This window comes from Carcharodon carcharias, chromosome 38, assembly GCF_017639515.1.
Source record: "Carcharodon carcharias isolate sCarCar2 chromosome 38, sCarCar2.pri, whole genome shotgun sequence".
Lineage (NCBI taxonomy): Eukaryota > Metazoa > Chordata > Chondrichthyes > Lamniformes > Lamnidae > Carcharodon > Carcharodon carcharias.
This window is the reverse complement of record NC_054504.1, coordinates 1,348,352-1,361,484: the sequence shown is the minus strand read 5'-3', so window position 1 is coordinate 1,361,484 and position 13,133 is coordinate 1,348,352. Positions and strand designations below refer to the sequence as shown.

The 13,133-nt window shown below is 58.2% G+C and overlaps 1 protein-coding gene across 2 annotated transcripts in view; it reads left to right on the top strand.

Moving 5' to 3' along the window:
• The window catches only part of pelo (pelota mRNA surveillance and ribosome rescue factor), a 41,860-nt gene extending 33,392 nt beyond the window's left edge, over positions 1-8,468 (top strand). For both annotated transcript variants that reach the window (XM_041180032.1, XM_041180031.1), the window contains 3 exons: positions 843-917; positions 6,512-6,543; positions 8,069-8,468. In XM_041180032.1, coding sequence (XP_041035966.1) covers positions 843-917; positions 6,512-6,543; positions 8,069-8,163 — 202 coding nt within the window. In that variant the 3' untranslated portion in view covers positions 8,164-8,468. The remainder of the gene's footprint in view (positions 1-842; positions 918-6,511; positions 6,544-8,068) is intronic.
• Positions 8,469-13,133: the final 4,665 nt, after the last annotated feature.

Genomic DNA, 13,133 nt, shown 5'->3' with positions numbered 1-13,133 from the left:
CTCCCTCAGCACTGACCCTCCGACTGTGCGGCGCTCCCTCAGCACTGATCCTCCGACAGTGCGGCGCTCCCTCAGCACTGACCCTCCGACAGTGCGGCGCTCCCTCAGTACTGACCCCCCGACAGTGCGGCGCTCCCTCAGCACTGACCCTCCGACAGTGCGGCGCTCCCTCAGCACTGACCCTCTGACCGTGCGGCGCTCCCTCGGCACTGACCCTCGCACAGTGCGGCGCTCCCTCGGCACTGACCCTCCCACAGTGCGGCGCTCCCTCGGCACTGACCCTCCGACAGTGCGGTGCTCCCTCGGTACTGACCCTCCGACAGTGCGGCGCTCCCTCAGCACTGACCCTCCGACAGTGCGGCGCTCCCTCAGCACTGACCCTTCGACAGTGCGGCGCTCCCTCAGCATTGACCCTCCGACAGTGCGGCGCTCCCTCAGCACTGACCCTCCGACAGTGCAGCGCTCCCTCAGCACTGACCCTCCGACAGTGCGGCGCTCCCTCAGCACTGACCCTCTGACAGTGCGGCGCTCCCTCAGCACTGACCCTCCGACAGTGCGACGCTCCCTCGGCACTGACCCTCCCACAGTGCGGCGCTCCCTCGGCACTGACCCTCCCACAGTGCGGCGCTCCCTCGGCACTGACCCTCCGACAGTGCGGTGCTCCCTCGGCACTGACCCTCCCACAGTGCGGCGCTCCCTCGGCACTGAGCTCCAGCGCAGTGTCAGCATGGACTTTTACGCTCAAGATTCCTGTGCTGACTGAATTGAGTAGGGGTGTGGGCAGCGGGTACCACAGTGAATCCTTCTGTCACCCTGCTCATCCTCTTTGTATCCCCAAACAGGAGTCAGGACATTGCGAAACGCAGTCGTTATGTGAAGCTGGTTGATAGTGTTCGGGACAATGGAGGCACTGTGAGGTGAGACACATTCGGCAGGGCTGGGAAGAGGGGTTGTGTGCTGTCTTGAAATCACGTGGCGGTTATAATGCTGGAGGAAGCTTTTACTGTCCCTCACCATCCCTCCCCTTCCCCCGGCAACCCTCCAGTCCTCTGCATAGTCACTCAAGAGTTAAATTGTTGCATGGTCACTCAGAGATTAATTGCTGCATGGCTATTCAGAGTTTAATCGTTGCACTGTCACTCGGAGTTTAATTGTTGCAGGGTCATCCAGAGTTCAATTGTAATGGACGCTTGGGGCCAGAAGGGACCCAGTGAACACCCAACGGATCAATATCGGAGGGGGGGGGCTGCAGTGCAGATTCCTGAGAATGGTCCTGGGGCTGAAGGGGTTAAAATGCGAGGAGAGGCCAGGCAGACACGAATTGTGTCCCCCTCGAGTCCAGAAGATTAAGGGGTGATCTCATTCAGATGATCAAAAGATTCAATCGGGTGGATAGAGAGAAACGATTCCTTCCGTGGAGTGCGGCGAGTGGGGTGAGAGAGAGAGTCCCGAATAAGGGGGCAGAACCTTAAAATTTGACCCAGGCCTTCACGGGTGTTGTCAGGGAGAACCTCCTCATACAGAGTGGGGTGGAAATCTGGAGCTCTCTACCCAGCGCCACCCCAACCTCTCCTCCCCCAACCTCCCCCCTCTCCTGGACCCCCCCCCCCCCCCCCCCCCCCCCCCCCCCCCCCCCCCCCCCACAAGAAGCTGTGGACGCTGGGGATCTGCTTTTGCTTTAAACACTGAGATTAGTTTCCTTTTGTCGGTGAGGTAATTGAGGGAGATTGACCAGCATTTAACTGTTTCTGTGGCTAGTTCAGTGGGTTAACTGGCCTCCCCCTGTATCTAAGTTCCATCCTGTTTTCCAATGACCCTCCTCACCATACACATTCCTTCCATCCCTCCCATTTTTCTCGTTCTCTTTCTGTCGCCGGCTCCTACCCGCTCTCTCGCAGTGTTTGGTGCACTTTCTGTGGGGCACGCTCTATCTCCATCTCTCTCTGTACCTCGCGCACGCTCTCTCTCTGTGCCTTGTATGCTCTATCTCTCTCTGCCTGTGTTCTCACTCATTCACTCTCTCTGTGCCTCATGCACTCTCTCTCCTTTCTCTCTCTGTGCCTTGTATCCTCTCTCTCCTCTCTCTCTGCCTGTGCTCTCACTCACTCTGGTGCCTCATGCACTCTCTCTCCTCTCTCTCTCTCTCTCTGCCTGTGCTCTCACTCTCTCTGTGCCTCATTCACTCTCTCTCCTCTCTCTCTCTGTGCATTGTATGCTCTCTCTCTCTCTGCCTGTGCTCTCTCACTCTCTGTGCCTCATGCACTCTCTCTCCTCTCTTTCTGCCTGTGCACTCACACTCTCTGTGCCTCATGCACTCTCTCTCCTCTCTCTCTCTCTCTCTGCCTTGTATGCTCTCTCTCTCTCTGCCTGTGCTCTCTCACTCTCTGTGCCTCATGCACTCTCTCTCCTCTCTCTCTCTCTCTGCCTTGTATGCTCTCTCTCTCTCTCTGCCTGTGCTCTCTCACTCTCTGTGCCTCATGCACTCTCTCTCCTCTCTGTGCCTTATATGCTCTCTCCTGTCTCTCTGCCTGTGCTCTCTCCCTCTCTGTGCCTCATGCACTCTCTCTCCTCTCTGTGCCTTGTATGCTCTCTCCTCTCTCTCTGCCTGTGCTCTCACTCACTCTCTCTCTGTGCCTCATGCACTCTCTCTCCTCTTTCTGTGCCTTGTGTGCTCTCTCACCTCTCTCTCTCTGCCTGTGCTCTCACTCTCTCTCTCTGTGCTCTCACTCTCTCTCTCTGTGCTCTCACTCTCTCTCTCTGTGCTCTCACTCTCTCTCTGTGCTCTCACCCTCTCTCTGTGCTCTCACCCTCTCTCTGTGCTCTCACCCTCTCTGTGCTCTCACCCTCTCTCTCTGTGCTCTCACCCTCTCTGTGCTCTCACCCTCTCTGTGCTCTCACCCTCTCTGTGCTCTCACCCTCTCTGTGCTCTCACCCTCTCTGTGCTCTCACCCTCTCTCTCTGTGCTCTCACCCTCTCTCTCTGTGCTCTCACCCTCTCTGTGCTCTCACCCTCTCTCTCTGTGCTCTCACCCTCTCTCTCTGTGCTCTCACCCTCTCTCTCTGTGCTCTCACCCTCTCTCTCTGTGCTCTCACCCTCTCTCTCTGTGCTCTCACCCTCTCTCTCTGTGCTCTCACCCTCTCTCTCTGTGCTCTCACCCTCTCTCTCTGTGCTCTCACCCTCTCTCTCTGTGCTCTCACCCTCTCTCTGTGCTCTCACCCTCTCTCTGTGCTCTCACCCTCTCTCTCTGTGCTCTCACTCACTGTGTGCTCTCACTCACTCTCTCTGTGCTCTCACTCACTCTGTGCTCTCACTCACTCTGTCTGTGCTCTCACTCTGTCTGTGCTCTCACTCACTCTGTCTGTGCTCTCACTCACTCTGTCTGTGCTCTCACTCACTCTGTCTGTGCTCTCACTCACTCTGTCTGTGCTCTCACCTACTGTCTGTGCTCTCACTCACTCTGTCTGTGCTCTCACTCACTCTGTCTGTGCTCTCACTCACTCTGTCTGTGCTCTCACTCACTCTGTCTGTGCTCTCACTCACTCTGTCTGTGCTCTCACTCACTCTCTGTGCTCTCACTCACTCTCTGTGCTCTCACTCACTCTCTCTGTGCTCTCACACTCTCTCTGTGCTCTCACCCTCTCTCTGTGCTCTCACCCTCTGTGCTCTCACCCTCTCTCTCTGTGCTCTCACCCTCTCTCTCTGTGCTCTCACCCTCTCTCTCTGTGCTCTCACCCTCTCTCTCTGTGCTCTCACCCTCTCTCTCTGTGCTCTCACTCAGTGTGCTCTCACTCACTGTGTGCTCTCACTCACTCTGTCTGTGCTCTCACTCACTCTGTCTGTGCTCTCACTCACTCTGTCTGTGCTCTCACTCACTCTGTCTGTGCTCTCACTCACTCTGTCTGTGCTCTCACTCACTCTCTGTGCTCTCACTCACTCTCTGTGCTCTCACTCACTCTCTCTGTGCTCTCACACTCTCTCTGTGCTCTCACCCTCTCTCTGTGCTCTCACCCTCTGTGCTCTCACCCTCTCTCTCTGTGCTCTCACCCTCTCTCTCTGTGCTCTCACCCTCTCTCTCTGTGCTCTCACCCTCTCTCTCTGTGCTCTCACTCACTGTGTGCTCTCACTCACTCTGTGCTCTCACTCACTCTGTCTGTGCTCTCACTCACTCTGTCTGTGCTCTCACTCACTCTGTCTGTGCTCTCACTCACTCTGTCTGTGCTCTCACTCACTCTGTCTGTGCTCTCACTCACTCTGTCTGTGCTCTCACCTACTGTCTGTGCTCTCACTCACTCTGTCTGTGCTCTCACTCACTCTGCCTGTGCTCTCACTCACTCTCTGTGCTCTCACTCACTCTCTGTGCTCTCACTCACTCTCTCTGTGCTCTCACACTCTCTCTCTCTGTGCTCTCACCCTCTCTCTGTGCTCTCACCCTCTCTCTGTGCTCTCACCCTCTGTGCTTTCACCCTCTCTCTCTGTGCTCTCACCCTCTCTCTCTGTGCTCTCACCCTCTCTCTCTGTGCTCTCACCCTCTCTCTCTGTGCTCTCACCCTCTCTCTCTGTGCTCTCACTCACTGTGTGCTCTCACTCACTCTGTCTGTGCTCTCACTCACTCTGTCTGTGCTCTCACTCACTCTGTCTGTGCTCTCACTCACTCTGTCTGTGCTCTCACTCACTCTGTCTGTGCTCTCACTCACTCTGTCTGTGCTCTCACTCACTCTGTCTGTGCTCTCACTCACTCTGTGCTCTCACTCACTCTGTGCTCTCACTCACTCTGTCTGTGCTCTCACTCACTCTGTCTGTGCTCTCACTCACTCTGTCTGTGCTCTCACTCACTCTGTCTGTGCTCTCACTCACTCTGTCTGTGCTCTCACTCACTCTGTCTGTGCTCTCACTCACTCTCTCTGTGCTCTCACTCACTCTGTGCTCTCACTTTTTCTCTGTGCCTCACGCACTCTCTGTGCCTTGTGTGTTCGCTTGCTCTCTCTCTCTCTCTCTTTCTATGCCTCTGAACCCCGCCTGCTCTCTGAGACTCGACCACCCTCTGAGCCCTGTCCGCTCTCGCTTGCCCGCTCCCTGCACCTCACCCGCTCTCGCGCTGCCCACGCCTCCTCAGTCTTCCCATCTTCCTTCTCTCCCTCCTTCCCTTGCTCCGTAGTCTTCCCTATCCACCGCCCCGCTATTCCTGTGTAGAACAATACTAAACCAGTTCCTGGGTGGTCACCAACATGTTAGCTGTGTGACTTCCAGTCATGTTTATTATCTGTCCGTGGTCCCCACTGCCCACAGCGACCAGGACTTTACTACAGACCACAGGTTGACTCATCCAGGACCCAGGAAGCCCCGAGACTGTTCACAACAAATAACTAAACACAGAGGCTAATAGAAACTTTCAGGACCTACAGCAGCACAGCCTCCAGCCCTGAGCTGCAGGTTTGGAGGGGCCAGGCGGTATATTAGTGAAGGATATTTGTTGTTTTAATGGTAGGATTACTGTTTACTGGTTCTGATCCACACTGATTCCATTTTGCCATTTCTCCCTTTTTTTATTTTTCTCTTTCTTGCTTTCTCGTTCCATCTCTCCATCTCCCTCCCTCTGTCTTCCTCACCCTCTCCCACCCTCACCCTCCCTCCCTCCCCCTTTCTCCCTCCCTTTCCCCCTCCCTCCCTCCCCCTTTCTCCCTCTCTCCCTCACCCTTTCTCCTTCCCTTCCCCCTCCCTCCCTCCCCCTTTCTCCCTCCCTCTCTCCCTCCCTCTGCCCCTCTCTCCCTCCCTCTGCCCCTCTCTCTCTCCCTCTGCCCCTCTCTCTCTCCCTCTGCCCCTCTCTCTCTCCCTCTGCCTCTCTCTCTCTCTCTGCCCCTCTCTCTCTCCCTCTGCCCCTCTCTCTCCCTCTGCCCCTCTCTCTCCCTCTGCCCCTCTCTCTCACCCTCTGCCCCTCTCTCTCTCCCTCTGCCCCTCTCTCTCTCCCTCTGCCCCTCTCTCTCTCCCTCTGCCCCTCTCTCTCTCCCTCTGCCCCTCTCTCTCTCCCTCTCTCTCTCTCCCTCTGCCCCTCTCTCTCTCCATCTGCCCCTCTCTCTCTCTCCCTCTGCCCCTCTCTCTCTCCCTCTGCCTCTCTCTCTCTGCCTCTGCCTCCCCCACCTCTCTCTCCCTCTGCCTCCCCCACCTCTCTCTCTGCCTCTGCCTCCCCCACCTCTCTCTCCCTCTGCCTCCCCCACCTCTCTCTCTCCCTCTGCCTCCCCCATCTCTCTCTCTCCCTCTGCCTCCCCCACCTCTCTCTCTCTCTCTCTGCCTCCCCCACCTCTCTCTCCCTCTGCCTCCCCCACCTCTCTGCCTCTGCCTCCCCCACCTCTCTCTCCCTCTGCCTCCCCCACCTCTCTCTCCCTCTTCCTTCCCACCTCTCTCTCTCTCTCTTCCTTCCCCTCTCTCTCTCTCTCTCTCTCTCCCTGTTTCTGCCTCTCTCTCTGCATTTCCCCCCTCCCCTCCCTCTGCCTCTCTCCCTCTCTCTGCCCCACAGAATGTTCTCCAGTCTGCACGTCTCTGGTGAACGTGAGTATGAACGCTGTTGCTGTTTTTAGGTGGGATTAGCGAGCTCCTGGTTCCTGTGCCACCCTCACGGCGTCCACTCCGTATCGCCCTTGCCCCTGCAGCTCCAGGTAGGAGAGGGGTGACCTCCGTTCAGCAGGCCGGGGGAAGGAGCCTGGGAGCTGCCTGTGTGTGTCTGCGTGCGCGTGGTGCTCAGGGTGAGGGTGGTGGACGTTCCTCCCACCTCTGAGTGTCGGGCTGACCTCCCAGGGTTGGACAGACCTCTGAGCTCCCCCCCACCCAGCTGGTCGACAGCTAGCACTGCACAAACGCCAACATTCATCCCGCTACCCGTACAGCCCGTGTTAACCCAGTGTTCTCTTTCATTCCCACACTCCTATTCCCCCTCTCTCCTCTCCGCTCTACTGCCACTCTCTCTCCTGCTCTCTCTCTGCTCTATTCCCACTCTCTCTCTCCCGCTCTCTCTCTCCGCTCTACTCCCTCTCCCACTCTCCCTCTCCACTCTACTCCTACTCTCTCTTTCCGCTCTACTCCCACTCTCCCTCTCCCGCTCTCTATCTCCGCTCTACTCCCATTCTCTCTCTCCCGCGCTCTCTCTCCGCTCCACTCCCACTCTCTCTCTCCCGCTTTACTCCCACTCTCTCTGCTCTACTCATACTCTCTCTCTCCCTCTCTCCTCTCTGCTCTACTCCCACTCTCCCTCTCCCGCTCTCTATCTCCGCTTTACTCCCACTCTCCCTCTCCCGCGCTCTCTCTCCGCTCTACTCCCACTCTCTCTCTCTCGCCCGCTCTCTCTCCGCTCTACTCCCACTCTCTCCCTTTCTCTCCCCCGCCCCCTCCCTCTCTCTGCCCCGCCCTCTCCCTCTCTCTGCCCCGCCCTCTCCCTCTCTCTGCCCCGCCCTCTCCCTCTCTCTGCCCCGCCCTCTCCCTCCCTCTCTCCCCCGCCCCCTCCCCCTCTCTCCCCCGCCCCCCTCCCTCTCTCTCCCCCGCCCCTCTCCCTCTCTCTCCCCCCCGCCCCTCTCCCTCTCTCTCTCCCCCGCCCCTCTCCCTCTCTCTCTCCCCCTGCCCCTCTCCCTCCCTCTCTCCCCCGCCCCTCTCCCCTCTCTCTCCCCCGCCCCCCTCTCCCTCTCTCTCCCCCCCGCCCCTCTCCCTCTCTCTTCCCCCCGCCCCTCTCCCTCTCTCTCCCCCCCTGCCCCTCTCCCTCTATCTCCCCCCGCCCCTCTCCCTCTCTCTCCCCCCGCCCCTCTCCCTCTCTCTCCCCCGCCCCCCTCCCTCTCTCTCCCCCGCCCCCCTCCCTCTCTCTCCCCCGCCCCCCTCCCTCTCTCTCCCCGGCCTGACCCCGCTCTCTCCCCCCGACCCCGCTCTCTCCCCCCGACCCCCGCTCTCTCCCCCCGACCCCGCTCTCTCCCCCCGACCCCGCTCTCTCCCCCCGACCCCGCTCTCTCCCCCCGACCCCGCTCTCTCCCCCCGACCCCGCTCTCTCCCCCCGACCCCGCTCTCTCTCTCCCCCTCCGTCTCTCACCCTCAGAACTGAACCAGCTGACCGGAGTGGCGGCGATCCTGAGGTTCCCAGTCTCCGAGATGTCCGACCAGGAGGATGACTCAACAACGGACAGCGACTGAACGGGACTCCGTGTGCTTGGGAGACGACCTGAAGTGGAGAGAGGATGCGAGAGAGCGAGAGGGGGGTGTGGGCGGAGAGGGAGAGAGAAAGGCCATGCTCCTTGAGAAACGGACTGGGAAACCCCGGAGACGTGACCCTTCGGAGCAGCCATTGTGAACCTGTTGGTGCTTGAACTAGATCTGGGATGTGGCTGGAGGTGTTCAGTGCGCTGACTCCGAGGATGTGTGTGTGTGTGTGTGTGTGTGAGTACAAACTGATTGTGTGAAGCGGGAATTCTCCTGCAATAAAAGAAACTGAAAACAAAGTCGGGGTAAGAGACGAGTGTATCTCCTGTCACTGAAGACTTGGCTCAGGGTGAGAATCCAACCATCGCCCTTTGACATTCAATGGCATCACCATCACTGAATCCCCCACTATCAACATCCTGGGGGTTACCATTGACCAGAAACTGAACTGGACCCAGCCATATAAATACTGTGGCTACAAGAACAGGTCAGAGACTCGGAATCCTGCGGAGAGTAACTCACCTCCTGACTCCCCAAAACCTGTCCACCATCTACAAGGCACAAGTCAGGAGTGTGATGGGACACTCTCCGCTTGCCTGGATGAGTGCAGCTCCCACAACACTCAAGAAGCTCGACACCATCCAGGACAAAGCAGCCCCCAGCCCCCCACCGCTCGATCGGCACCCCATCCACAAACATTCACTCCCTCCACCACCCGACGCACAGTGGCAGCAGCGTGTGCACCATCTACAAGATGCACTGCAGCAACTCGCCAAGGCTCCTTCAACAGCGCCGCCCAAACCCACGACCTCTACCATCTAGAAGGACGAGAGCAGCAGACACATGGGGAACACCAACACCTGGAAGTTCCCCTCCGAGCCCCTCACCATCCTGACATGGAAATATATTGGCCGTTCCTTCACTGTCGTTGGGTCAAAATCCTGGAACTCCCTCCCTAACAGCGCCGTGGGTGTACCTACACCACACGGACAAAACCCTGGAACTCCCTCCCTAACAGCGCCGTGGGTGTACCTACACCACACGGGACAAAATCCTGGAACTCCCTCCCTAACAGCGCCGTGGGTGTACCTACACCACACGGGACAAAATCTTGGAACTCCCTCCCTAACAGCGCCGTGGGTGTACCTACACCACACGGGACAAAATCTTGGAACTCCCTCCCTAACAGTGCTGTGGGTGTACCTACACCACACGGGACAAAATCCTGGAACTCCCTCCCTAACAGCGCCGTGGGTGTACCTACACCACACGGGGGCTGCAGTGGCTCAAGAAGGCGCGCTGCTTTCTCTAGGGGGCAATCAGGGGACGGGCAATAAAATGCTGGCAACCTCAGCCCCCTCGCCAGTCGTCACCAGGGGCCCCGAGGAGGGCCTGTGCAGCCATTCTAAACTGCGATGCGTCCCGATTGTTCCCTGGATCAATCAGAATAGCTTCACCCCCCCACCACCTCCCCCGTCCCACCACTGCCGTCCCCTCTCCTATTCGCCTCCAGGGAAAATGTGGTCGGGTTTTTGAAAAAAGAAGTGAAACTTGGCTCTCTTGCAAACGAACGCAGCTCTCCCTCTGGTTCCTTTCATGTCAGCTTCAGAGACTTGCATCAAAGGTCTGGCTGGAAGCGCTTGGATTAATAAATGTGCAGCACGTTAACACCTGGCCCTCTCTCCTGACATGCAAGGGGAAGCTCCCCCCACGCCCCCTCCGGGTGGCGGTACCCCAGCCAGCCCACAACGAATCCAGTTTCCCTCCGCAGCCCCCGCCTCCCCCCTCGGCACTCGCTGAGTCCCACACCTCAGAGCTCCGGCCCTGGTCACAGGCGGACTGAGGCCACGCCGCTTGGTCAAGGGCTCTCTCTCTCTCTCTCTCTCTCTCTCTCTCCCCCAACTCACTCTCTCGCTTTCCTCTCTCTCTCTCTCTCTGTCTGACTCCCTCTTTCTCTCTGACACTCTATCTCTCACCCCGTCTCCCCATCTCTATCTCTCTCCCCGTCTCTCTCTCCCCGTCTCTCTGTCCCCATCTCTCTCTCTCTCTCTCTCTCTCTCTCCCCATGTCTCTCTCTCTCCCCATCTCTCTCTCTCCCCATCTCTCTCTCTCCCCCCATCTCTCTCTCTCTCTCCCCATCTCTCTCTCTCCCCATCTCTCTCTCTCTCTCCCCATCTCTCTCTCTCCCCATCTCTCTCTCTCCCCATCTCTCTCTCTCTCTCCCCATCTCTCTCTCTCTCTCCCCATCTCTCTTTCTCTCCCCATCTCTCTCTCTCTCTCTCTCCCCATCTCTCTCTCGCTCTCCCCATCTCTCTCTCTCTCTCTCTCCCCATCTCTCTCTCTCTCTCTCCCTGTCTCACTCTTTCTCTCCGCGTCTCTCTCTCCCCATCTCTCTTTCTCTCTCCCTGTCTCTGTCTCTCTCCCTGTCTCTGTCCCCTGTCTCTGTCTCTCTCCCCGTCTCTCTCTCTCTCCCCGTCTCTCTCTCTCTCCCTGTCTCTCTCTCTCTCCCCATCTCTCTCTCTCTCCCCGTCTCTCTCTCTCTCCCCGTCTCTCTCTCTCTCCCCGTCTCTCTCTCTCTCTCCCCGTCTCTCTCTCTCTCCCCGTCTCTCTCTCTCTCCCCCGTCTCTCTCTCTCTCTCCCCGTCTCTCTCTCTCCCTGTCTCTCTCTCTCTCTCCCCCTGTCTCTCTCTCTCTCTCTCCTCCTGTCTCTCTCTCTCTCTCCCCGTCTCTCTCTCTCTCTCTCTCTCCCTGTCTCTCTCTCTCTCTCTTCCCCCCGTCTCTCTCTTTCCCCCGTCTTTCTCTCTCTCCCCCTGTCTCTCTCTCTCCCCCTGTCTCTCTCTCTCTCCCCGTCTCTCTCTCTCTCCCAGTCTCTCTCTCTCTCCCAGTCTCTCTCTCTCTCTCCCCGTCTCTCTCTCTCTCCCAGTCTCTCTCTCTCTCTCCCCGTCTCTCTCTCTCTCCCCGTCTCTCTCTCTCTCCCTGTCTCTCTCTCTCTCTCCCCCTGTCTCTCTCTCTCTCTCTCTCCTCCTGTCTCTCTCTCTCTCTCCCCGTCTCTCTCTCTCTCTCTCTCTCTCTCCCTGTCTCTCTCTCTCTCTCTTCCCCCCGTCTCTCTCTTTCCCCCGTCTTTCTCTCTCTCCCCCTGTCTCTCTCTCTCCCCCTGTCTCTCTCTCTCTCCCCGTCTCTCTCTCTCTCCCCCGTCTCTCTCTCTCCCCCTGTCTCTCTCTCTCCCCCTGTCTCTCTCTCTCCCCCGTCTCTCTCTCCCCCATCTCTCTCTCTCTCTCTCTCCCCATCTCTCTCTTTCTCTCCCCTTCTCTCTCTCTCTCTCCCCATCTCTCTCTTTCTCTCCCCTTCTCTCTCTCCCTGTCTCTCTCTCTCTCCCTTTCCCGGTCTCGCTCGCTCCCCGTGTCTCTCTCTCTCCCCGTGTCTCTCTCTCTCCCCGTGTCTCTCTCTCTCTCCCTGTCTCTCTCTCCCTGTCTCTCTCTCCCTGTCTCTCTCTCCCTGTCTCTCTCTCCCTGTCTCTCTCTCCCTGTTTCTCTCTCCCTGTTTCTCTCTCCCTGTCTCTCTCTCCCTGTCTCTCTCTCTCTCTCTCTCTCACTCTCTCTCTCCCTCCTTGTCTCTCTCTCTCTCTCACTCTCTCTCATTCTCTTTCTCTGTTGTTCTCTCTCTCTCGTTCTGTCTCTCTCTCTCTCTCTCTCATTCTGTCTCTCTCTTCCCCAGTTTCTCTCCTCACCACCCCCCCCCCCCCCCAGATCCCAGAGGGGGAAAGGACAGTGTATCTAACGCACTGTGACACCCGGTCCCGGGGGGGAAAGGACAGTGTACCTAACGCACTGTGACACCCGGTCCCGGGGGGGAAAGGACAGTGTATCTAACGCACTGTGACACCCGGTCCCAGGCAGGAGGAACAATTTAACCCACCAACTGGCTCTCGGTCGAACCCTCCAGTCAGAACCCAGCACCTCTCCCTCCCCTGTTCCGTTCTCTCCCCCCGAGCCCTGGAGGTTTATTCCCTTCGAGCTGGCATCCCATTCAAATCGTTCATCCCTCCCGCTGCCACCATGTTGTGGGCAGCCAATTGCCGGTCGTTCCAACTCACCTGTCAAAAGGTTTTCACATGGTGCCCCACCACCCTTGTCCAGTCAGCCAATGGGGACATCCTTCCTTGCTCTACCTTATCCAATCCCGTCACCATCTTGTCCACCCCTTACCGGACCATTACCCCCCCCCCCTCCCCCCACCACCCAACCTCCTCCACTCCAGGGAGAACGACCCCAGCTTCTCCCGAACCGGACCTCGCAGCTAAAAAGAAAATCTCATCCCCAGAAGCCGTTCCAGTAAATCCCACCCCCCACCCCTCCCCCTGCCCCACTCCGCCACCCTCTGGAGGACCTGCATGTCTTTCCCTCTGTGTGGCACAGGTGACCGGACACAGCACCCTCTCCCCTTCTCTCTCTCTCCCTGTCTCTCTCTCTCTCCCTTTCCCCGTCTCGCTCGCTCCCCGTGTCTCTCTCTCTCCCCGTGTCTCTCTCTCCCTGTCTCTCTCTCCCTGTTGGGGCCTGACCAGGGTTTTGTCAAGATGTCAGTGTAGCCTCCCTACTCTTGCGCTGACGTCTCTGTCTCTGAAGCCAGTGATCTTGTACACCTTGCTCACCCCTGTCTCAGCGCGTCCTGTCACCTCCAAGACTCGATGCACACAGACCCCCCCCACCTTCCCCCTCCTGGACGCCTGGGACCCTCTGTCCCCCTCTTCCGAACTGAGCCATGACTTGCGTCTTCCCCACCCCTTCTACGAAAGTGCACCACCCCCTCTCGCTTCTGACAGCGAGCCGCATTCATCTTGCGGAGAATGTGTTACTTTTCAACAAGAGAAAACAAAAAACGGGCTGGTTCAGTCCTGTTCCTCGAAGCCTGAATTAAGTGGATCAAAGACCGATTCGACTCTCAAGAGATCTGAGGATGGGAAATTTC